This window comes from Chenopodium quinoa, unplaced genomic scaffold (genome assembly GCF_001683475.1).
Source record: "Chenopodium quinoa cultivar QQ74 unplaced genomic scaffold, ASM168347v1, whole genome shotgun sequence".
NCBI lineage: Eukaryota > Viridiplantae > Streptophyta > Magnoliopsida > Caryophyllales > Amaranthaceae > Chenopodium > Chenopodium quinoa.
The window spans coordinates 5,422,920-5,447,083 of record NW_018742763.1 but is presented as its reverse complement, the minus strand read 5'-3'; the positions used below and the strand labels follow the sequence as shown (position 1 = coordinate 5,447,083).

At 40.0% G+C, this 24,164-nt stretch overlaps 3 protein-coding genes and 1 long non-coding RNA gene across 4 annotated transcripts; 2 read left to right on the top strand and 2 right to left on the bottom strand.

Moving 5' to 3' along the window:
* Positions 1–10,975: 10,975 nt before the first annotated feature.
* On the bottom strand, positions 10,976–12,520 carry LOC110724365. The gene is made up of 2 exons (XR_002511956.1): positions 12,113–12,520; positions 10,976–11,309 (listed from the first exon to the last, which is right to left on the bottom strand). It is a non-coding gene; the product is annotated as an uncharacterized LOC110724365 (long non-coding RNA).
* Positions 12,521–12,647: 127 nt separating this feature from the next.
* LOC110724425 (probable inactive receptor kinase At5g67200) lies at positions 12,648–17,273 on the top strand. The gene is made up of 2 exons (XM_021903840.1): positions 12,648–14,399; positions 16,156–17,273. The coding sequence occupies exons 1-2, from the start codon at positions 12,773–12,775 to the stop codon at positions 16,731–16,733; spliced, it is 2,205 nt and encodes a 734-aa protein (XP_021759532.1). The 5' UTR covers positions 12,648–12,772; the 3' UTR covers positions 16,734–17,273.
* Positions 17,274–17,576: 303 nt separating this feature from the next.
* LOC110724426 (uncharacterized protein At4g06744-like) lies at positions 17,577–19,304 on the bottom strand. The gene has a single exon (XM_021903841.1). It carries the CDS (start codon positions 19,118–19,120, stop codon positions 17,672–17,674), a length of 1,449 nt encoding a protein of 482 aa, XP_021759533.1. The 5' UTR covers positions 19,121–19,304; the 3' UTR covers positions 17,577–17,671.
* A 2,522-nt stretch (positions 19,305–21,826) lies between these two features.
* On the top strand, positions 21,827–23,789 carry LOC110724345 (protein FAR1-RELATED SEQUENCE 5-like). Its single transcript, XM_021903767.1, has 4 exons — positions 21,827–21,883; positions 22,043–22,645; positions 22,859–23,130; positions 23,495–23,789. The coding sequence occupies exons 1-4, from the start codon at positions 21,827–21,829 to the stop codon at positions 23,787–23,789; spliced, it is 1,227 nt and encodes a 408-aa protein (XP_021759459.1).
* The last annotated feature ends 375 nt before the right edge of the window (positions 23,790–24,164 follow it).

The window sequence follows — 24,164 nt, the reverse complement described above, 5'->3', positions numbered from 1 at the left end:
AGCACACACGGCCTCAAACGGGACCCTAAGGGCCCGGCGCACCCGTCACACCGAAAGGAAAGAACAAGAAGATTACCAAGCTGGACCCATCAATCCAGCCGGTTCACCGGCTGATCAGCAACAGGCGGCTGAAGGATCTGCTCCTATTACAAGAAATGAACTCATGACTTTCATGAGGGGGTTCAAGGGAGAGATCCAAGAATTGATTAATAAGAATACGCCTTCTCCCTCTAAGGAGCAGTCGGCTAGGAAACCTTCTCAGTCAGGAAGAAGGAAGCCTGTACATGGTCGAGAGGCGACCCCCCACCCTAACTCTAGGAAGTGGGAGCCGTCTGTGATCGACTTAACAAAGTATCGTTTTCCTCCACCAGGGAAGAGAAAGCCCATTCGTCATGTACAAGCGGATGGGTCAAAGAAAACATACTCAGATGCTCGGTTGTTGCTAGAGCAGAAGAAGAATGACCGACTGTCAGAGTCGGCCTCCACTTCAGACTTCCAAGATAGTCTGCACAATACCACTATGAGGTATACTCAGTCAAATTATGAGAGTTAGACAGGCGGTACCTCCCGTCGGTCTGGATTTCATAAAGAGCAGGCGGTACCAAACATGCCATATGTATCGCAACAACAATACTTTTTGCAGCCTCCTTTGTTTTGAGGACAGGCGGCAAAAAACGTCCAACCTTTGGACTGGCAACTACGGTTGCTAAGACTTGGAGAACAACCGTCCGCCTTCTCCAAGGAAATTACAGAGGTCGCTCAGCTGGCCAAAGTTAAGAATGTGCTAGTAGGCGCCTATGATGGCACTACTAACCCTGAAGATCACTTAATCGCGTTCACCACCTAATGTACCTTCAAGGGTTGGATGATCCCACTTGGTGTAAGTGTTTCCCAGCAACTCTCAAGGGAATCGCACAACAATGGTTCGGCAACCTGCCGACTGGTTGTGTGAATAATTTCAGGACACTTGCCTACTTGCTCACCTCCAATTTTGCTATGAACATTCCTGCAAAGAAGACGACCCTTGATTTAGGGACCATTCAGCAGGGTGAAAAGGAGGGACTCCGTTCATACATCAGGCTGTTCAACCTGATGAGGATTCAAATTAAAGGGATGCCGGATGAGGTAGCCTACACTAATTTTTTCAAAGGTCTTAAGGATGGGTCGACCTTCAAGTTTGACCTGGTCCGAAAACGAGTTACGAGTCTCCAAGAAGCTTGGATTGAAGCTGAAGCCTATATACAGGCGACTGATCTCTGTAATACTGGAAAGCAGTCGGACGGAAGGAGGTCTGACAAAAAAGAAAGCCGACCAAAGCAGTCGGCGAATAAAGATGAGAAAAAGAGAAAAGAAGCCGGTCAGGCAAAAGAAGCGGAACCATGGTAAAGAAAGAAGTCAAGCGGCAGCCGCCGAGGTTAAAATGCTACTTGATGTAGGGATCATTCGGCAATGTTACTTCCCTGACTGGGTTGCAAATGTGGTACTAGTAAAGAAGCCGGATGGTACCTGGCGAATGTGTGTGGACTACACTGATTTGAACAAGGCGTGCCCCAAAGATAGCTATCCTTTGCCCAAAATTGACAGCCTGGTCGACTCAACAGCCGGCCATGCTTTAATGAGTTTCATGGACGCCTACTCTGGCTTCCATCAGATTCCTTTGTGGAAGAAATATCAGGAGAAGACGACCTTTGTCACTGATCAAGGGCTATATTGTTATACGGTCATGTCGTTTAGTTTGAAGAACGCCCCGGACACCTTCCAAAGGATGATAAATACGGTCTTCTTTGACCAAATTGGAAGGAATGTCGAGGCATACATAGATGATATGATTGTAAAGTTTAAGCTTCAGACGGACCATTTGGCGGACCTCCGAGAAACATTCACCACACTAAGGCGGCACCATGTCATGCTTAATCCTAAGAAGTGTGTTTTTGGGGTTGAGTCTTGGAAGTTTCTCGGATTCCTCATCAATCAGAGAGGTATAGAGGCGAACCCTGAGAAAGTGCAGGCGGTCATTGACATACAGTCGCCCCGCACCGTCCGAGAGGTTCAGAAGTTAACAGGTTGTCTGGCGGCCTTGGGAAGACTTCTCAGCTGGTCAGGCGATAAGTGCCTTTAATTTTTTCAGGTAATAAAGAAGAAAGCAAGGTTTGAATGGGGGCCGGATGCTGAGGCGGCCTTCCAAAAACTGAAAGTTCACTTGCATTCCTTGCCAAGGCTGGTCAGTCCCCTGCCTAAAGAAGTGCTTTACATGTATCTGGCAGTATCTGACCATGCTCTAAGTGCCGTCCTCCTTGCTGAAAGAGACGGCTGCCAGCTCCCGGTCTACTTTGTCAGCCATGTGTTGAAGAATGCCGAGTTGAGGTACCCCTTAGTGGAAAAATTCGGTCTTGCTCTTTTCATGGCCGTTAGAAAGTTGAAGCCTTACTTCTTGGTACATTTAGTCGTCATATACACAGACCAGCCAATCAAGCGGCCACTAACAACCATAGAGTCGTCAGGTCGGATGATCAAATGGGCGATAGAGATTCAGAGCCTTGAAATCACATTTGAGCCTAGGAAAGCAGTAAAGGGGAAAGCCTTTGTTGATTTTATTGTAGAGATGACTCGGCCCTCTGATTCTCAAATTCCAGGCCAAGTCTGGAAGGTCTATGTGGACGGGAGCTCCACCTCAAATGGTTGTGGAGCAGGCGTCATATGTCAGTCGCCAGAAGGCGACAGGTATGAGTATGCTTTACATTTCAACTTCCAAGCCTTGAACAATGAGTCAGAATATGAAGCTCTACTGGCTGGAATCCGCATGTGCAAGGCGGCTAGAGCAAGAAGAATAGACGCCTACTCTGATTCACAATTGATAGTGAGTCAGTATAATGGCAAATACAAAGCAACTCATCCGGCCATGATCAAATATTTGCAGGCGGTACGACAGGCAGCCGGATCCCTTGAAGAGTTTCATCTGACTCAGGTGCCCAGATGTGAAAATAATCAGGCGGATGCTCTTTCAAAGCTAGCATCTTCGGCCTTCTGTGATACTCCAAGAACCGTCTTCTAGGAGGTTATAGAGAAGAGAAGTATTGAAGAAGATCCTATTGGGGTTCTGGATCGAAGTTCCACCTGGATGGACCCAATCAGGGCATACTTAACAAATGGCACCTTGCCGGATGATCATCACCAGGTGGCCTCACTGAAAAAGCGAGCGTCCAGTATTGAGATGATAAAAGGGGAACTCCACAAGAGAGGGTACCTTCAACCTTTCTTGAAATGTGTTACCCCAGAAAAAGGGCGAGAGGTCTTAGAAGATCTGCACTCTGAATAATGCGCCTCTCATGTAGGCGGCAGGTCGCTTGCTCAACGAGCAAGGCGACAGGGTTATTTCTGGCCTACCTTAAAAGCAGACGCAATGGAGATGGTGAAAAAATGTGACAAGTGTCAAAGGTTTGGCAAATTAATTCACCGTCCAGCTACTGATCTCACTGCCATCCATAGCCCACTACCGTTTGCTAAGTGGGGCATGGATATCCTTGGTCCCTATACGCCTGCTACAGGCGGCAGGAAGTACATATTTGTTGCAGTCGACTACTTCACCAAATGGGTAGAGGCAGAGGCTGTTAAGGGAATCAAGACGAAGGATGTGATTTCATTCATCTGGAAAAATGTCATCACTCGGTTTGGGGTGCCCATGTCTATGGTTTTTGATAATGGTCCCCAATTTGAGATGCCTGTTCTCAAAAGTTGGTTGGGAGACCAAGGCATCTCACATTGTTTTGCATCAGTCGGCCGTCCTTAAGCAAACGGCCAAGTAGAAGCTTTCAATAAGATCATCTCAGATGGACTTAAGAAGAAGATTGAACGAGAAGGCGGCCTATGGGCAGACGAACTACCACATGTTCTCTGGGCCATTAGGACGACTGAAAAAGGGTCGACTGGAGAAACTCCTTTCCTCCTAACTTATGGCGCAAAAGCTGTTCTTCTAATTGAACACTATGAGCCGACTCTTCGAGTAATGTTGTATGACGAAGAGGCAAACTAGGAGTCCATGCGCCTGGCATTGGACTCACTTCCAAAACGAAGGGGCAATGCAGCTCTGCGCCATGAAATCTACCGCCTGAGAATGACAAGGTCATATAATAAAAGAGTGCATAAGCGTACACTCAAAGTGGGTGACCTTGTACTAAGAAAAATGGAAGCAGTCGGTAGGGCTAATGAGTCAGGCAAGTTAACTCCCAACTAGGAAGGACCCTACCGAATTTATGAAGAGGTTCGGGACGGTACCTACCGCCTGGAAACACCAGACGGCCAACCCTTGCCTCGAACCTGGAATGTAGATAATCTCAAAAAGTATTATTTTTGAATGATGTAAATAGCCAAGAGTTACTAATAAAAGTTTGCTATTTCACTTCATCTATGTTGTACTAAGAGGGGCATGCCAGCTGGTAAAACAGTCGGCTACTCTCCATACTTTTCAAATATGCATTTAATTAAGAGGGGCACACCGCCTGTACCTATACAGTCGGCTACTCTCCCATACTTAGTTCACCATGAACTACCTAAGGCCTATGGCCGAAATGATCAGATCAGGCGCCCAGCTAACTGATCCAACTTAAAAACTAATCCAACTTGTCCCAACATCATAGCAGGCGTCCGGCGGCATCCATTCGGATGAAATTCGTCGCAGAGAGCAGCTCCCTTTTGGGTGGAACATTGTTCTATAAACGAATTACACGGCACCTATACGACTGTCCACAAAGACAACCACGTAGCCGTTTTAGAGACAAGGATAACTCTATCACTGATCCAACGAATGTTGGCAGTTAACATCCGCGTTGGTTAACCTACTGTATTACTTGGGATAAGTACAGCCGGTACCTCTTGAGTTAAAAGCCAACAAGCATTGGCGAATTAAGGGGACCAGCCGGCCTCCGCCGCCTGGTACCTCTACTACTAAAGCATAAAAATGACGAGTGAGTAACCTCAAAGATTACCCATAAGTCACTCTCTCATACTTAGCCAGGATTCAAAAGGTATGACGAGTCCGCCTGCCTAAAGGCAAACCAGAGCTCTCGTACCCCAACCTTGCTGAGATGATTTCTTTTCAAACTAAACATGTTTAAAAATCTGGTTCGTAGGTCGACTGCTTTTTGGCAAGCAAGGACTCAAGAACTATTTCTATTTTAACAAACAGGCGGGCCAGCTATAAGCGGCCTGTTCCTTCCTAACTTGAAAAAGTTAAAAAAAAAATATAACGTATTGCCTAAAAAATGTTGGGAACCAACTGGATAAATGGTCGACTGATCGCCTAACTTGGAACCAAGACTACCAGTCGTCCAGGGCATAGGCGGCCACTACTTTGTACCTGTTCGCAACTTTTTGGCTTACAAAACAGTCGGCATAACATGCAAGCGGATATCAAGGATCCTCGACACTTAGCAAAATATTCAAAATAAAGTACGAAGCAAATTCAATAAGCAAAGAAGACCAAAAGATGGTCGCCAAATTCATATAAACAGCCGGCCATAAAGACCGGCAAAATATTCAAATACCCCGGTCCCTTGGCCGGGTAAAGTGATACAAAAAATAAACGACACGCAGGCCGAAGAAAAGTTAAAGACATAGAAGCTTCAAGATTGAGGCAGGGTTTCAGTATTGACTGCCGCCTGGTCAGTAAGGGACGCCTGGTTCTGGGAGTCATCCTTCTTACTTGTCTCGGCATCAGGGACAACTTCCTTAGATGCATCTGCCACAATCGGCTGCAAGGCCACCTCCTCCACTTCCTCTTCTGAACTGAACTCGGCCGCCTCATCCTCCTCAGCCGCCTGCCTCATGATCTGTTGGTTGTACTTTTCAGTATAAGCGTTGAATTTTTTTCTCCCAGGCGGCATAGTGAGCTTTTGGGAAGAGGGTTGTCCAAGTCATCCTCATAATTTGGGCTGATTCCTCCATCATGGCTTGAGCTAAAGCCATCTTTTCAGCCTCGGCCTTCGCATTAAGATCTTTTGAGATGGCCGCCTCTTGCTTCTCCAAGCGCTCCTTGAGTGTATCAAGAGATCTCTGCAGATCTTCAACCTTGTAGGCAATGTTTTTAAGGGGCCGCAGCTCATCGTTGAGGCTCTTGACCTTCGCCTCCAGCTCATTATTCTTCTTTTTGGCCGCCTCCAACTTAGTCTGGATGGTGGAAGTGGCCTGCGCCTGATAATAAAGAATATCAGTTGTCAAAATTTCATTTTGGGCAATTTGAAACATTGCCTTATCAACGTCAGAGGCGGCCATAGCTTTAGCAGCCTTTACCTCTTTGTTCTAGGCATTGATCGGCCTCCGGAGGCCGTGTACTCGCATCATGGTCTGGAAAAAGGAAAAACAGGCATCAGATTTAAGAATAACAGGCGGCACGAAAAGTCAGCACTTTAAAAATATTCTAGGTCTACCTCAGAAAGGAGACCCATGATGCCGTCTAGGTCAAGGGTGCTGACTCCCTTGACCGCATCCCTCTCCTCTTGAGGGACGGCCTTAATCATGGACTTGGCCATTTAGACCAAGTCCGGTTTTGAAAGGCCGCCTGCATTAAAAACAAAGAAAAACATCAGAAAATGAAGGGAATGATGAAGAAGCAAGCTAAGTCTAGCAAAGCAGGCTATACTTCTAGGCGGCCGACTGAGAACAAGTGATGGGTTCCCCACACTTTGTGGGGTGACCGGCTGCTTGTCAGCCGACTGTTTCCTGGCAGATCCAGGCATACTCCCACCAGTCGTCTTCCGAACCTTCGAGTCCGGTTGGTGAGGATGAGCGTTTGGAAGTGCCCGTCTGCGAAAAAGACGAGTGGTCAATAATTATTAAGCAGATTTTCAAAGGCAAGTTCTAAGGATCGAAACTCACTGTGGGCGTCTCCTTGGCAGGAGAATCAGAAGTGGCCCGCTTCTGTTGCATAATGGAGGCTCGCAGCATAGCAGCCGCCTTCTTGGAAGCAGAGATTTGGTCCATAGCTTCAGCTACAAATAAGAACCACAAGAGTTAGAAAAATTTTCAAACAAATCAATATGAAGGGTACATATATTCAAGTGGCCGGCTACCTCTGGAGGACCGACTGCTAAGGCCGCAAGAGGCCAGGAAAAACTCGTCATAGAGCCATTGAAACTCTGGGACGCAGTTTAGGGGCACCTGCTCTCGCACCCCAGTAGTACAGTTTGCCCTAATCTCTACTTTAAACAGACCTCGGTCCAGGATCTCTTCCCTGGCCTTGAGGGGAACAAGCGGCATGTTGCGACCGCCTGCTAGAAGAGGCGGATCCCTGTTCCACCTATTGTAGCGTTTGTTCAGCAGGTGGTCTGGGTTGGAAATGATGAGGAAGGTGTTTCTCCAATCCTTCCATTTATTTTCTTTGCCCTTGGTCATGAGGTAGCCCTTATGACTCGTTATTTGGTACCAGCCGGTACCACTTGCCTTGGGGGTCCGGATGAGGTAGTTCATATGGGCGAACGCCTCGAAATTCGGCTCTGCCCCATGCATTTCACATCCGGCTACATAGCTAAGAATGTTGAACCAAAAGTTCGGGGCTAATTGCCAAAGCCCCACCTCATATCCATTAAGGATTTGCTGAATGCCCGAATGCAAGAGAAATCGTAATCCAGCTTTGATGGCCGCCTCATAACAGCCAAAACAGGCATCCCCATAGCTAGATCCCTTGGGCCAAACGACTGTGTCCTCGCCATCCGGCACAAATACTTGATAATCCTGACCCATTGTATGGTCCGAAAGAAAGGTGTCTATTCGCTCTTTCATGGCCTTGATCCGGCCCTTGGGTACGTGACAATAATAAGGAGTGTTCAGCCGCATGAGAAGCTCTTGCCTCATGCAAGCGAGCATGCCTCTCCTCTAAGCTTATGGATAGGCGGCTTGACGAGCTAGAGTCAGACTCGCTATTAGAAGAGTCCGACTCCTACCCACTCCCTGAGGGGGCCGACCCCTCTTCTTCTTCGGGGGCCGTCTGCTGACTAGCTAGGTCAACAGTAAAGTGAGAAGGAGCTACCTTAGCACCCTCCTCAGAGCTCTTGGCTAAAGGGTCACCTTGGGTCCCTGCCGTATCAGGCGCCTGGTCCGATGTTTCACTAATCGGAACCCGGAAAGAGGAGCCATCAGAGTTTTCTATTCTCTTAGTCTTTTTTGTTCTTGCCATACTGTCCTACATAGATACAAAGACAGTTGGATTCCGGGACTTGCGCAAAGTTTGAAGTACCGCAGGGCAGTCGGCACCCCTAGTCCTAGACTCAGCCGTCCCCGGTGACCGGCTGATTGCTAACCTAGGCCGTGTCGAATGCTTTTGAGGTCTCATTGTCAAAAAGAAAGAAAAAGTGCAAAAGCAAAAAGAATAAAGGAACAGACGGTTACCTGAAACTTAAGTTCTGAAGATCATGGTCAAGTAGGCGCCTAGTAAAACAGTCGTCTTGGTAGGTCAGAAGTTGCAAAGTGTCAGAGCTCAAGTTTAGGGGTCCAAGAGTTCTCTTGAAAAAGTTCGCAAATGTGAACAAAAGACTTGGTCAACATGCCTTTATATAGGGCAAAAGAGAATGCGAAGAGTCGCCTCCAAATTCAAAAAATGAGCAGGAAAAATGCTCGGCCCGTCACAGGGCGACACCTGTAGCAGGTCGACACCTATCACGGGTGACATGTGAACAGTCACGTGCCACCTGTGAGGGGAAAATGATTAGGGGATTTTTCCCTACCAATCACCGTCTGACAAGTGGACCTATCAGGTTATGCCATGTGTCTGCCACGTGGTCCAATAGGAGTCTGCCACGTGTCAGGTGTTGATCGGTCCACCACAGACTAGTTGTGTTACGACACATGTCCTCCTCCATGCCAAATGGGAGAACCGGCCACCTAGGCCCAAAGACTTGTGGAAGCCCAATCAGCCCTAGGTTGACCTAAACCTAGGACTGGCATGCATCCCAAGACATATAAATACCATCATTAATCCTCATTAAGGGGAAGGAAGCCAATTAATTACTCTCACCTAGAGAAATACATTACCTTTTTTCCGCATTTATTACTCCTAAAAGCAAGTACTAACTTGATCGTCGGAGGCGGAGCTCCTACCACCCGGAGTCTCCGTTGTTTTGCAGGTACAGGCACACAGTTCTAGTCTTGGAATTGTAACTCTCCCGCAGGACATCAGAAAACCCTGAAACATCTCCCATGTTTGCTTGTTCAAATTCTTGTTGTACCTCTTGTCTTGGTGGATTATCTTAAAGCAACTCGTCTTCTAGAGATTATTCTTTCAATTTACGGATCGAGAGGAACAAGTGAACGAGAACGAGTACTATGCATGCAAAACTCAATGAAAAGATTAGTAACACGGCTACAAGTGTAGCCTAAAGAGAAAAATCTTTTTATATTTTCAAATAGAGTGAAGTAGACTCAACAAACTAAAGCAAACAAACTACGCCACTCCCTGACAACGGCGCCATTTGGCAAGGGTTGAAACTAGGTCGTTAACTAGCTTAACTATGTCAACTAAATTTATGATCGAACCTACACCTAGTATAGGGTAAGTCCAAGTTAATCCTTGGAGAATGGGTGGAAGGTTACTATAGTTTTGTGTCAAGCTACTTCGAAGCAATGATAGGGAGTGTAGTGTGAACTAAACTAATCAAATAAGCTAGAAATCGAGAAAGATTAAAATTCAAAGATGCTAGGGATTAGGTTCCACATTTATTCACGATAGAAGCACCAATTTGGGGGGTGAATCGAAGCATAGGGTGTTGCAAGGACTAATGGTATTTGCAATCAAAGAGTTCAAAAGGTTATCTAGACTAATTGTCAAGTTAGGTTTCCACTATGTATGACAAGCTAGAAGAATCACAATTCAAACAAATTGATAATTGAAAATCGAAAATCAAGTGGTCATGTCATCAAGATTAACAATGCAATCAATTTTAGCAATCTATGTTGATCAATTCTATCAAACTAAAAACATGCACAAATCCATCAATCAATTTAATCACAACAATCTATCGACCAATTCCCAAAATTAGCAACAATCTATCAATCATACATGCTTCCCCATCACCCTAGCTAATACTCACTAATCATTATGAATTGAAGAAACAAAACAAAGCTAATCATAATCATCATCATATTCAACTAATCAAAGACAAAATCAAATGATTAAACAACTAATCAAGAAATTAAACCAATTCAAACAATTATCCAAGATCAAAGCTAAAATTAAACCAAAAGGAGATGAATTAAAGGAAAGAATTCTCACTAATATTGATTGATTAAGGGAAATCCAAGCTTAGAGTAAATTAAAGTACAAAACAAGTATCTAAGTGTTTCTCTCTCTACTTTCTCTATCTAAATTAGAAAATGTAAAAAATGTACTAGAAAATATGTCATGCCCCAAAAATAGAAAGAACAAGGCCTTATATAGTAAGTAAGGGGAGTGCTCGGGCTTGGCCTGTGGTGCACACGTACTAGGGGGTGTGCGCGTGCGCACCACAGGGTGTGTGGCCCTCATAGCAGCACCTTGCACCCACTCCTCGCATCATAGCAGCAGCAGCACCTTACACCCTCGGCCTTGCTTTGGTCTTTGAGCTCACATGCATGCTCCTCACTGACGCTCTCACATGATGCTCTCGAGGGGGAAGCCTTCAAACCTTAAATTTTGCGTGATGTGATGAGAGCGTAGACGAGAGCGCAAGGCCTTGAGTAGTTGTTTGCTTCTTAACTTGATCCTTAGCATCCGAATAATATGAGATCTTGTCCCGAGCATCCAAAAGACTTGGAGAATCTTCTAAAATAAACCTCGACCCCCAAACAAGACCTACAATAAAAGAAAGTAAAGCGAGTAGAGTAGAAAAGACGAAAATACCCTCAATTCACGAGAAATCATAAAATAAGAGAACGAAGAAACTAAAACGCAAATGAACGAAACTAAAGCATTATTTAAAGAGAAAAGCTATAAAAGAGAGGAAGAAAGTCCTAAAATGCTACCATATGAGTGCTATAATGACACTCATCACTAGATTTATGACAAACCATATATAGTATACAAATGTCTCATTACATAATAAATAGTTTATGACAAACCATACATAGTACACAAATGTCTCATTACAACTAAAACCTAGGTAGCTTAACCCCTTCATACCACATATTCTTGAAACATCTTCTTAGCAAGGTCATCTCTAAAATTGTTCCACTCATTTGTTGCTCAAGCGGCTAAAATGTAGTCTTCTTCTTCATCTTCAGCTTCCATGTTTAGCAAGTCATGATCCACCTCTTGCATACGGCTCGTTTCCTCCATTTTTTCTTCCCTTAGAAAATTAAAGCAAGCATTGATAATTCTTACTTGGATTTTTTTTTGGAAAAAAGCTAGAATCTCTTAAAATGCTCCAACGCTTCTTTAACAACCCAAATGCCCTTTCAATGGTATTTCGAGCAGATGAGTGTTGCAAGTTAATTAAAAAAGCTCCTTTTCATTTGTAGGATTGTTCAAATCAAGTTGACTACTCTATTTTCTTGCATTAGATGGCTACTTATTAGAGTTGCCACTTGATTACTTGACAGAGAGCTACCAATCTGGTCAATTTCACCTCTAAACTTAAGTCCAAATTAAAAACAATGTTCAACTATTATCATACCCACTTTAGTTTTGTGATTAATAACTAGGATATATACATATTGTTTTTTATTCTCAGCAAATATCCATGACCAATTTAGTAAAGTTAAAATTAATAACATCACAAACTCTTAAACATTCCTGTAGAAAAAATACAAGATACAACACCCTACCTCGGAAGAAGCATAACCATTCCCAGAAACATGCTTGCAACATACAGCAATATAAGTACATTAAGCATGAAAGGTGAACAATATAGGGTTACAGTATAAGTTATTTACATGCAGAATAGAGGGCAAAGATATTGGTTTGTAAACAATTTCTCACTTTAGCATTTCATCGAACATCTAGTGTGCGCTTAAATACTAGCGTTTTACCACATAAATCAACTTAATCTATATTAAAAATGAACCAAAAAGGGCGAAAAAAAAATCAGCAGTAATTATCGATAAACCCTAGATTATGAAATTGATATTCAATTATTTAAGAAAGTTCTACCTCAAAAGCTGATTCAATGGAGGAGAAAGCTTAAAAGCTTCTTCCATGGAGGAGAGAAAGCTCACAAGCCGATTCAATGAGGAGAAAAAGCTGCGTCGTTGCTGCACTTCGACGGAGGAGATAGAGCTTAAATGGAGGAGATAGCTCACTAATTTACATCAATGGAGGAGAGAGCTCACTAATCTGTTTCAATTGAGGAATCTGCTACAATGGAGGAGGGAAAAAATCGAGAACCAAGCCCTAGGAGAGAGAAGTAATCGACATTGACGACATAGGAGATAGAGAAAGAGAGAGAGAGAGTTGGACTTTTTTTAATAAATAATAGAATTTGAAGTGACATGTTTAGGATTGAAACTTCAATATATCAAAATATACTCATGTTTCATAATTTTGGATTTGGGCCAATTTCTTTTCCCAAATTCTAAGCATGTCCAAATAAATTAATTGGACCAAATCCAAAATTAAAAGTCTGGTTATCAAACAAGCCATTAAGTACCTTGGATGTTGTTAACTCATATAATTCCTCTCTTTCTCCGTCTCTAACATTATAATATATCCTAATTAACCAAACGGTAAACCCATTTAGCGAAATTACAACAACAAACAATGTAATCCAAAAATTTTTTTAACGCTAGTGATGAATTATTCTCAAAAATCTGAATGAGTTTCATAGAAAAGTTGAACCAAGCAAGTATGTCAGTCCAGTCCTATAGCTCGCTTTTCCACCTCTTGCACGTGATACTCTGTCACACTGCCAGTACCACCCTACCATTACTCTCCTTCCTCCTTTCACCATTCATTCACTCTCTTTTCATCCCTTTTGTCATTTCATTTCCATTTTACAATGCTTTTACCTCTCTGAACTTGTACACAATAATGTTGTCCAAATCATTCTCCTTAGTTTTCTTCTCTAGTTTTTCATTAAATCTTCTCCTATCTTACGTTAATTGCTCGCATCTTCCAGCAGATGCTCAAGCACTCTTAGACTTCAAAAGAAAAGCTGATTTGAATAATAAGCTCGATTTTAACACCACTTTTTCGCATTGCAAATGGCAAGGTGTTCAATGTTATAAACATAGAGTTGTTCGACTCGTGATTGAAGGGTATAATCTTGGCGGCATATTTTCATCTGACTCACTAACTCGACTAGATCAACTCCGAGTTCTCAGTCTACAGAACAACTCGCTTGTTGGACTAATTCCAAATCTTTCTAGTCTCACTAATCTTAAGGCCTTATTTCTTCACCACAATCGTTTTTCTGGGTCTTTTCCGCCGTCTATTGTAACGCTCCATCGAATTAGAACCCTTGATTTGTCGTATAACAATCTCACCGCCGAGTTACCCACTTGGTTGGCTCGGTTAGACCGATTGTACTACCTCCGCCTCGAGTTTAACCAGTTCTTGGGACCGATTCCGGCACTAAATCAGTCTACATTGTCGGTTTTCAATGTTTCAAGCAACAATCTCAAGGGACCGATTCCGGTGACACTTGTGTTATCTAAATTCAGTCCGTCTAGTTATAATCATAACCCGGGATTGTGCGGGAAGATTCTGCACAAGCAATGCAGTAAAATACATTTTTTCGGCCCCGCCGCGGCTGACCCTGCATCATCCGCGGCGCCAATGGAGGCGGTGGGAGGAATCGGGCAGCAGAGCTCGCAACTACGCGGGGTGGGCTTATCCAAACCGAGTCGAAATAGTCATACTAGTAAGGCTCTAATATGGGGGTTCATTGTAGGAGTAACAGTACTAATAGGGTCAGTCACATGCTTTGCTCTAGCAGTAAGGAAGCAGAGGAGAGACCGTCATATTGAAAGAACAACTATGGCATCAGACTATTCGGCAAACGCGGACGCAGCCGCAGTGATGAGGACAGAGGAGGAGATGGAGGAGAAAGTGAAGAGCGCGCAACAAGAAGGCATGATCAAGGTAGCAGCGGCAGCGGCGACAGTAGGGAAGAGTGGGAGTTTGGTGTTTTGTGCAGGTGAAACTGAGTTATATTCTTTGGAACAATTGATGAGAGGATCGGCTGAATTGTTAGGAAGAGGGACTATTGGTACTACATATAAAGCAGTACTTGATAATCGTTTGATTGTTTGTGTTAAGAGATTGGATTCGAGTAGAATTGGGGGTGCAGGTAAAGAGGTGTTCCAGCAACACATGGAATCAGTTGGCGCGCTTAGACACCCTAATTTGGTGCCCTTAAGGTGTTATTTTGAGGCAAAGGAAGAGAGGCTTTTAGTGTATGATTATCAACCTAATGGAAGCTTGTTTTCTCTCATACATGGTTAGTTTTCTCTCACTTTCATTTTTTTGTGTCATATCATTGTTATAGTGATCATCGGTCTCTAAAAGTTCATTATGTTTCGACTGTTTGTATGATACAATCAAGAATTTCAAAGACTGGAGTAAGAATTAACATATCATTGTTTTGCATTTCAACTTTAATTAGTACGAGTAGAAATTCTTTATCTTATTATGTTGGTGCTAATAGTATTCCGAATATTCGCTAATATGACAACGAAATCACACTTGTCCAACGGTAAGATATATGGTACAACATAACATTTTAAATTATTAGTTTTGGTGCTATTTTGTCACGAGAATTCAAGGCATAGGGAATATATTTACAAGCATCTTGTTGTGGTATGAACTACATTTTTTTTTTCTTACTATGAGAAAACCCATGAACTATTAAGTAGCCTCTTGCCACGGGACATTCGTGCCTAGAAGCACTGTGAATTAACTCTTTGTAATTGGAGTGACACGTGTTGATCCGTGGATCGTTGACTAGAATAATTAAACTAATGAGGAAGAATTTTTCTATTAGCCTAAAATTGTGTTGCAGATTATGTTATATGGAGTATTTTATTACCTAGATTTTAGATGCAAAAGTATTTCATTACCTATTGTGCCTGTTGATCTTAAGGATTTGTCACAAAAGAAAAACAATACATTTTCACTTTTATGTGTTAGGCTTGATAAAAAAGATATTACTATTGTTTAGTAAGCCTATCACATTATTGACATGACAAATATGAAGAGAAGCTATTTATTCTTTGCCTCAGTACCATATTAGTGCTTACTTAATGTGTTGTGGGGCTGGGAGTTAGGAAATATAACGTATTCAAAAGGCTTACCTTAATTAAAGATATATCATGGCTCTGGTTTGATTGTTTAAGGATGCAAATAGGTATAACATTGAACCAACAGGAAGCTGTGCATAAGAGATGATGGATTGCGAAAATTGGCTGCTCTTTCTAATTTTTCCCAGATTGGTGTGGTTTTGTGAATCAATATGCAATGACGATCTTAACTGTACGTTCTTTGACTGCTCTTGGCAATCAGTTTCTGTCTCACTTTTCAAACAAAAGAAATCAAATTTGAGAAAATCATTGAGAAACAATGGGGCAATGGGCAGTATCGTTTTGGTAACTTTTCACTTTTTGGCAAAAGATTGGTGTTAATAGGATTGATTTGAGACAGTAAAATTCTAATTTTACAACCAGCAGTGTCTTACTGTGTTCCATTGCATAGTTTTTTGGCTAATGTTTATCTGTTGCTTGTTTGCAACCATCCAAACATACGCTTGTTTTTAGTGTTAGCAATATAATTGTTTACTTACTGTTTTATCTTCATTTTTATCTGGAGCTCTTTATAGTTAAGTTAGTACATAATAATACATAGTACATTCATTCTGCTGAGTATCTTACTTTGATCATTAAATTTATTACAACTTATCACAAAGAATGTTATTGAAGCATTGTAACAATGTAATGACTGCATTCTAGTGACATGATATTGATTTAGTTATAATCTTGGTACTGCAGTAGGGCAAGCATAAAATACTCAGTATCACAGTATGCAGATTTGATTTTTTTATTTTTTTATTTTATTTTTTTATTTTATTTTTTAAATTTCTCGAGTGGTATATATGAAGTATCTGATATAAATTGGCTCTTTTTAATTAGTTTAAAGGTCTGCATTTAGCTGATAAGTCTTCTATTATTGATGTTGAATAGCTCTCTCATTCTAACCTGCAGGTTCCAAGTCAGCAAGGGCAAAGCCTCTACATTGGACTTCATGCTTGAAAATAGCGGAGGACATAGCACAAGGACTTTCGTATATTCATCAAGCTTGGAGATTAGTCCATGGCAACCTTAAATCCTCTAATGTCCTCCTTGGTTCTGACTTTGAGGCATGTATCACTGACTATTGCTTGAGTGTGTTAGCTGAGTCATCATTAGCAGAGGATGATCCTAGCTTGTGGGCGTATAAAGCACCAGAATTCCGCAAGTCTGATTCTGAAGCAACATCTAAATCAGATGTATATGCTTTCGGAGTGTTGCTACTTGAGCTCTTGACTGGAAAACCACCATCTGAGCATCCATATCTTACTCCAAATGACATAGTACACTGGGTAAGATCTGCAAGAGATGTTGCAGATGGCGGTAGTGATGAGAATAGGCTCGTGATGCTTCTTGAGGTGGCCATAGCTTGTAGTGTTGCCTCCCCAGAGCAGAGGCCTAACATGTGGCAAGTTTTGAAAATGTTGCAAGAAATCAAAGAGGCCGCATTGATGGAAGAAGATGACTTGAGCACTGGTGAAGAGATGTCCTAGGCTACTGATATTGATCTACATATAGTATTCCTTTCAAGTACTCAAATCATGGAAGCCTTTTTCCTACTTATAGTTTCTCCACAATTTTTGGATGACAAAAATGTGAAATAGAGGGTAACACCAAAAAGTGTCGTTAGGATTGGCATCAAAATGGACTGCGACAGGACAACTATAGCTCTAAGCCTCTGAGCATTTGGTTTCAGCAAAGCTACTCGCTGAAACAAAGAAAAGTCTTTAAGCCTAAGCCTTACCCTTACAATTTGGAAGTAATGGCGTGGGAAGTTGGAAGTAGAAAGCTAATTCCCGAATCAAATTGCTGGAGCTCAATTCGAAATAAAGTGGTCATTTGGTTAGAAGTAGGATGCATCACTAATATGCTTTGTTTCCATTGAAATGCCATACTTTGGTTGAACACGGAATTCTATTATTATTGGAATAGTTAATTTTGGAGGCACTAGGTTAGCAATTTATTTTTCCCCTCTTTGATTTAGGAAGAACTTGTGAATGTATATATGTTAACTAAATGACCATTATTAAAAATGTTCTTGCAAGTCCTTTTTTTAAGATGTGTGTTACAATTATAGCTTGGCTGGGTAGTGAACTATGTACTCTTCAACATCTTAGTTTCCTGTCGACAATAGAATGACCCGTACATATGTATGCTAGCTTCAGTTAATACTCTGACCTTTATTCCATACAGCAGACTTCCACCATTTCTTGCCCTAGAATAATTTTAAAAAAAAAAAAAATGGAAAGAAAAAAAGTTGGGAACATAGTTTAATCTGTTGGAGTGAGGTTTGTCACCAGAAACTGAAGTGATAAAATGTCCCAAGACAGACTAAATGAAAAGAAATAAATAAAACTAATTAATAAAGACAGTAACTATATATGATCAAATTATAAAACATTTACATCAACAATGATTTGGCTGAGAATCCTTAATGTATGAAGTGAGGTTTACAAGGGATAATTTTATATGTTCCCGAGTAAGGGCAGATCCTAGGCATGGCGAAGAAATTGGTACAATCAAACACTGATCGTTGGGAAGGTAGACCGGGGATGCAATTGTTTTTCACATCCAAAATTCCCCTATCAATCAAGTTCCTACAAAATGGACCAACTTGGTTGAAATAATTATATGACAGAGATAATTTAGCCAGATTTGGTAACTGACAAATCATGTCTGGCACCATGCCATAGAGCAAATTCTCTGAGAAATCAAGCAGTGACGCCCTCTCCATACAAACTAGTGAAAACGGCAGGGGACCAGTGAGCTTATTGTGGCTGATATCGAATGCAGTCACTTGGTTAAGGAAGCCAAGCTCGTAAGGTAAACAACCAGTTAGCTGGTTGTTCATTAACAGTACTTCCGTTAACGCTGACAATGCTTTGGCTATGTCGCGTGGTAGTGGACCTGTGAACTTGTTGTTGGCTAAGGTGAGATACAATATATGTGAATTTCCAAGAGATGAAGGCAAAGCTGACACAAAATTGTTGTCATTAAGGAAGAGAACATTAAGATGTTGTGTGAAAATTGCAGGAGGGACTGACCCTGAAAATTGGTTGAATCGAATGTCTAAGAAACTCAAGCTCTCCATGCCCACCACAGCGAGAGGGAATGGACCTGTGAATTGGTTGTTGCTAAGGTCTAGTTCGTAGAGATAAGGGAGATTGGCTATTTTTGATGAAAGGGTGCCACTAAAAGAGTTTGAGTTGGCATGGAAAAGGGCTAAATCAGGGAGTTGGTCTATGAAGCCATCTAATGATGGGGCACTGAGGCCATAACCATTGAAGTCTATGGATGCGACTGCTGTAGCACTCGCGTTATTTGGTGGTGTATCACAGAAAAAACCTTTGTATCTACAAATGTCAGATCCTACCCATGTTTTCGTGATCCCTAAAGGATCTGAAGTAATAATGTTTTTAAAGTTTTGGATGATAGGATAAACCACTGCAAGTCTGATGTCTGCAAAAATCAGCCCAGTTGGGATGTTTGTTAGTGGTGGAAGAGCAGGCAGAGATGATGGCGGCGGGAGTAATGGTATAGGTTCTGTAGGCAGAGATGATGGCGGTGAGAGTAAAGGTATAGGTGGTATTGGCAGAGATGACGGCGGTGAGAGTAAAGGTATAGGTGGTATTGGCAGAGATGGTGGTGGTGAAGTGGCTGCTGCAGGAGGTTGATCAGGTTGGCGGCAACGAAATAAAGGCCAGATGCAGTATCTTCTCTGATCCCATGGCCAGAAGTATTTCCTTTTGTTTACTAGATCCTTACCTCCTGTACCACCACGAAGCTGAGCCTCCCCTGCATTATTTGCGGCCACCAAACCTAATGTAAGGAGTAGGACGATCTTGAAGATCGAAACTACAGATAAAGCAGAGAATTTCATTTTTTTTGTGCAAGTATTTTGCACCAAAAAGTGTTGTAGTAGTATATTAAGCGTGCTACAAAAGGTTGGAAGGGTGGTAACTGTGCTTTAGTGTTGTTGATTGAAGAAAAAGAGGAATAAGAATAAGGGTTTGGTTAATGGGAAATCATTATGATATGGTATTTATGCACTATATATGAATTTTACAGGCATATGATTTCTTTTTGGGTGTCTTTATTGTGCAGTGCGTTAGGTTGTCAAGGACTTTATCAATGAGTACAAGGATTATTGTTAAGATACTACTTTTTCTTTGTATTATACACGTTGATTATATTACCTGTATTCTAAAAGTTGATTCCAAGAAAACTTTTATTAGCAGAATCATACTTTGTAGTACTAAGAAAAAATACTAGTATTATGTCTTCTATTGTTTCTATTCATTTGGGTGCCACGACTTGGGCAACCCCGTTCTATTCTCTAGTGTGTTATGTGCAAAAATTAATGACGAGATTCGATCTCAAGTCTTAGGTATATGTTACCCAAAAACATTAATAGACTAAATTTGTTCACATCCACGTGATACTACCTCACCAATGTCAAATTGCTATTTTTATTTTTGTTTTAAGTTTGAGACAATTTTTATGACTACGGTTTAAACAATTATACCTTTAAAATGTTTATTACTTATTCGTCCTTATGAATAATAATTGCCTATTTTTTGAGCTCTTAAGAATAGTGTACTGACATTTGTATGCTAAAAATATATATTTACATAGTTTCCCTAATTAATGCTATCAACAACTAAAATTGTGACATGAGAACAAACCAAAAGAGCTCGCATATATGGCTAATTATGTCACTAGCATTGGTTGCCCTAGTTCCCAAATCCCTTTTATTATATCTATTAAACCCATTTTTTCAAAATAAAACTTTTTTTTTTTTGAAAACATAGGTCCATGGTAAGAGAGCCAAACTTTTAATAACGAGGTTGCTTGTATTTATATGTATTTATACATTCATGTAATCTTATTAAATTTGTCTCAACTAGTAATTATAATTTTAATTCAAAAAAATTATGTTTTAAATATCAAAATCTAAGATATTAATACAAATAGTAATGCAATAGCAAGCATTAATGAATTTCAAGTTTAAAAATAAATTTAAAAAAAAACAAAGAAAATATACAAAATTTAAAATAAATTGAATATATAATAAATATTATACTTACCTCCGTTTTTTTTAGTTGACACGTAATCTTTTTTAGGAAATTTATTTTTAGTTGACACGTTTCCTTTTTGGGTAAGTTTTATACCTTGCATTTTTAGTGTTCCCCGCTTGCTTTATCATTCACTCTCCTCTCCTTAATGTGTGCCTAAATTGAACGTGTCAATTAAATAGAAACGGAGGAAGTATATAAATGGTAAAGTTAGTTTTCATACAAAAATAAAAAGTTACCTCAATATAAATAAATTATACTTAGGTTTATATATATATATATATATATATATATATATATATATATATATATATATATATATATATAGAAATGAGATCTCGTGCGAACTACCTTGAATAATAAGAAGCGCGAACTAATCTTAGCCGTTAATAGCGTTAGATCTAACGAGTGAAGTTTCACCCGACTCATTAAGGGCATTTTTGTAATTTTGGCGTTGAATGACCTCCGTTCTAACTCTCTCTCTCTTTCTTACTTTCTCTCTCTACATCCGATCTCTCTGAAGGCACTACTGCTTTTTCGATTTTTTGATGTATTCTTTTACTTTTGCTTTTACTTTTAAATGGATTTTATTTACTTTATATTTATCATTATTTACTGTTGATCAAAGGGTTTCTTTGGGATGAAATCTCATTTGGGATTGTAATTTGTAAGAGGGTTGCTCTCCTTCATGAATAAGTTCAAGGTATTAAGATTTTTCTTAGAACTTAACACAATTTGAGCTATCAAATGATGATATCTGAACATTTGCGTAAGGGCTTTGAGTTCATTTCTTAAAATGACCGTGAAAATTTGTTAGGATCTAATGGAAGCAGTTCATTAAGTTGTGTCCATATTAAACACCAAGTGTTTTACCTCTTACTATATCCCTTGGCTTGTCTTATGCACTGTTGCTTGCTTATTTGAATGACTAAATGCCTTTTTATCTTATATCCTTCTATATCAACCTGACTTACAAATTCCTTAATCTAATGAGTGGGGATCAACTACTAATTTGATTGCCCTCCTCTATCTCAAAATATGTTATATGAATTTATGATGGTTTTTATTTATGTGGGTGATTCTTTGGTTTAGTACATGGTTTTTATTTTTATTTTTTATTTTTTATTTTTATTTATTTTTTCTTATTGAATGAAGCGTATTTAAAGGTTTTGTCTGTATGGCCATTGCTGCAATTCCATATTATTGATTCTTAACTTGTTTATCTATTCTCAATTATAATTTGGTACTTCTAAAGGTTACATAAGGACGTTCCAGGAAGTTGTTGTTCCTAGAAGATTTTTGCTTGACCTGTTGATTTCCTCAATTTTTTTTTAATGGTTTTACTTTTAATTTAGTGATGTTTTGTCTACCTTTAATTTGGATTCATCTACTTTTCAGGATGATGTCTGAAACATTCTTTAAATATTTCATTTCCTCATTTTTTAATTGTTTTGCTTTTACATTTAGTGATGTTTTGTCTACTTTTAATTTGGATTCATCTACTTTTCAAGATGATGCATGAAACAGTTGGGCTCTCTTCTCCTGATGTTCAAGCTGGAGATGTTAATGTAAGCATTTTAAAAACTCCTTCTTATGATGTACTACCTAGGAACAGTTTATAATTCTAAAGGTGGTAAAGAGTTTATTCCTGGTTGTTCTAAGGAAATAAGCCTATTTTTGGAATGAAATTTAATTGTCTTCAAGATGGAATTAATTTTTATTATAAGTATGCTAGTGATTGTGGATTCAAAATCCATAGTAGTACTAGCAAGGTAGAAAAGAAGTTGACTGGTCCTGATGGTAAAAAGGGTCTTGTACTTATTAAATATTTGGTTGGTAACAAAGAAGGTTTTGTCAATGGTAATAAGAAAGATAAAAAAGATGTTGAAGGTGTTGCTTTTAGGAAGACTATAGTCAGGAGGATTGGGTGTCCAGCTATGATTAAGTTTAAGTATTGTGATGGTGGAAAGTATATGGTTTATTTCTTTCATGAAAGCCATTATCATCCCTTCTCAACTCCTATTACTAGACAGGTCACTAAACCATATGATGATGGCTTAACTTGTGTTCATAGGAAGTTTATATTTGATAATTCAAAGTTGAACATTAGGCTTGTTATGTTCTATAGGATGATGAAAGAATATTGTGGAGGTTATAAACATGTGAGAGGCACTAAAAATCAATTTAAAAACTTTTCTCGTGACTTAAAAGTTTATATTTCTGAAGCTGATGGGGCTATGTTTATAGAAAATATTCAACATAAAGTCAACAACAGTAATGGTGGTTATTATCTAGACTATTGTGTTAATGCAACTAGGCATCTAACACGGGTTTTTTGGGCTGATCCCATAGGGAGAAAGGACTTTCACTTGTTTAGTGATTCGATTTCTTTTGATACCACATATGATACAAATAAATACTCCTTAGTGTTCCGCCCTTTTACTAGAGTTGACCATCATAAATAATGTGTCACATTTTGTGCAACCTTGTTATCTATAGAAGATGTGGAATCTTTTGTATGGCTTTTTCTGACTTTTCTAAAGTGTATGGGAAATGAGCCTTCTTGTCTTATTACAGACCAAGACCCTGCAATGGGTATTGCAATACAAAATGCTTTTACCAAAACGAAACATCGATTGTGCATGTGGCACATCATGAGGAAAGTGCCTGAGAAAGTGGGTACAACTTTCTGTAATGACAATGACTTTTTGAAAGAGTTTTGTGCTGTTGTTTGGGACAGGGAAATTGAACCTAATGAGTTTGTTGATGGTTGGAATACTGTGATCGAAAAATATGATTTGATATCTCATGAATGGTTTGCTTATATGTTCAAGATCAAGCATCTCTAGATCCCAGCCTATTTTAGGGATTTATTTATGGGTGGTTTGTTAAGATCTACCTCTAAATCTGAGGGTGAAAACAACTTTTTTTGTCATTTCATAAATCCTCATGTGTCATGTGTTCAGTTTCTCCTTCGGTACAAAATAACCTTGGATGCACAAAGGCATGAGCAAGATGAACAAAATAGACTGAACAAGCAAATGCCTAAACTTATTACTCCAATAAAGTTAGAGAAGCATGGTTCTTCAGTTTACACTCGTTCTATTTTCTATGAATTTCAACAAGAATGCGAGGCTGCTTGTTTTTCTTGTGGTGTTGAACGTTGTAAATAATTCTAGTTATTATGGTGATGGAGTCGAATTTTCCGTTGTTGTAGATGATGAACGTCAAAGGAATTTTAATGTCACATTTGATTTATCTACACTAGAGTGTACTTGTACTTGCAAGATGTTTGAGAGTCTGGGTGTTCTGTGCAGACATATATTATTCATTATTAAAGGTAAATCAGTATCTGAAATCCCTGAACATTATGTTTTGAATCGTTGGAGAAAAGACGCTAAGAAGAAATCTACATCAGTGGATGAGGCTTCTAACTTTGACAAAAAGAAGCAACTAATCTCTGATGTGTGGTAAAAAAAATGTTCTCCTGTGTTAGTCTAGCAAAGGGTTGTGAGGGTGATCTGTCTGATTTTGTTAAGTACTTGTCTTCATTTGAGGAAGAACTTATGAAAAAGAACAACGGTGAAGGTGTGTTACTTTTAACTTTGTTTTATTTACTTTTATTTAGATTTTATTTACTTTACTACAACTTATATAGTATTTGAATGTCAGGTGTAAGTTTCAAAGAAGGCAAAGAAGCTGATATTCAGCTCTTTGTTGGATCTAATGTTGTTGATGTAGATATCTTACCTCCGAATCAATGCCTCAACAAAGGGTTTGCTAGAAGTTCTAAGCGCTTGAAGAGTGCCAAAGAGGTAGCTATTGAAGAAAAAAGCATAAAAGGAAGAA

Excerpts from the sequence above, each read along its gene's own strand:
- LOC110724425 (XM_021903840.1), top strand. The coding sequence starts at position 12,773 with ATGAGTTTCATAGAAAAGTTGAACCAAGCAAGTATGTCAGTCCAGTCC. Across the intron at positions 14,400-16,155 it reads CTTGTTTTCTCTCATACATG|GTTCCAAGTCAGCAAGGGCA; the intron begins GTTAGTTTTCTC and ends TCTAACCTGCAG.
- LOC110724426 (XM_021903841.1), bottom strand. The coding sequence starts at position 19,120 with ATGAAATTCTCTGCTTTATCTGTAGTTTCGATCTTCAAGATCGTCCTA.
- LOC110724345 (XM_021903767.1), top strand. The coding sequence starts at position 21,827 with ATGATGCATGAAACAGTTGGGCTCTCTTCTCCTGATGTTCAAGCTGGA. Across the intron at positions 22,646-22,858 it reads CAACTAGGCATCTAACACGG|TGTATGGGAAATGAGCCTTC; the intron begins GTTTTTTGGGCT and ends ACTTTTCTAAAG. Across the intron at positions 23,131-23,494 it reads GATTTGATATCTCATGAATG|TTATTATGGTGATGGAGTCG; the intron begins GTTTGCTTATAT and ends AAATAATTCTAG.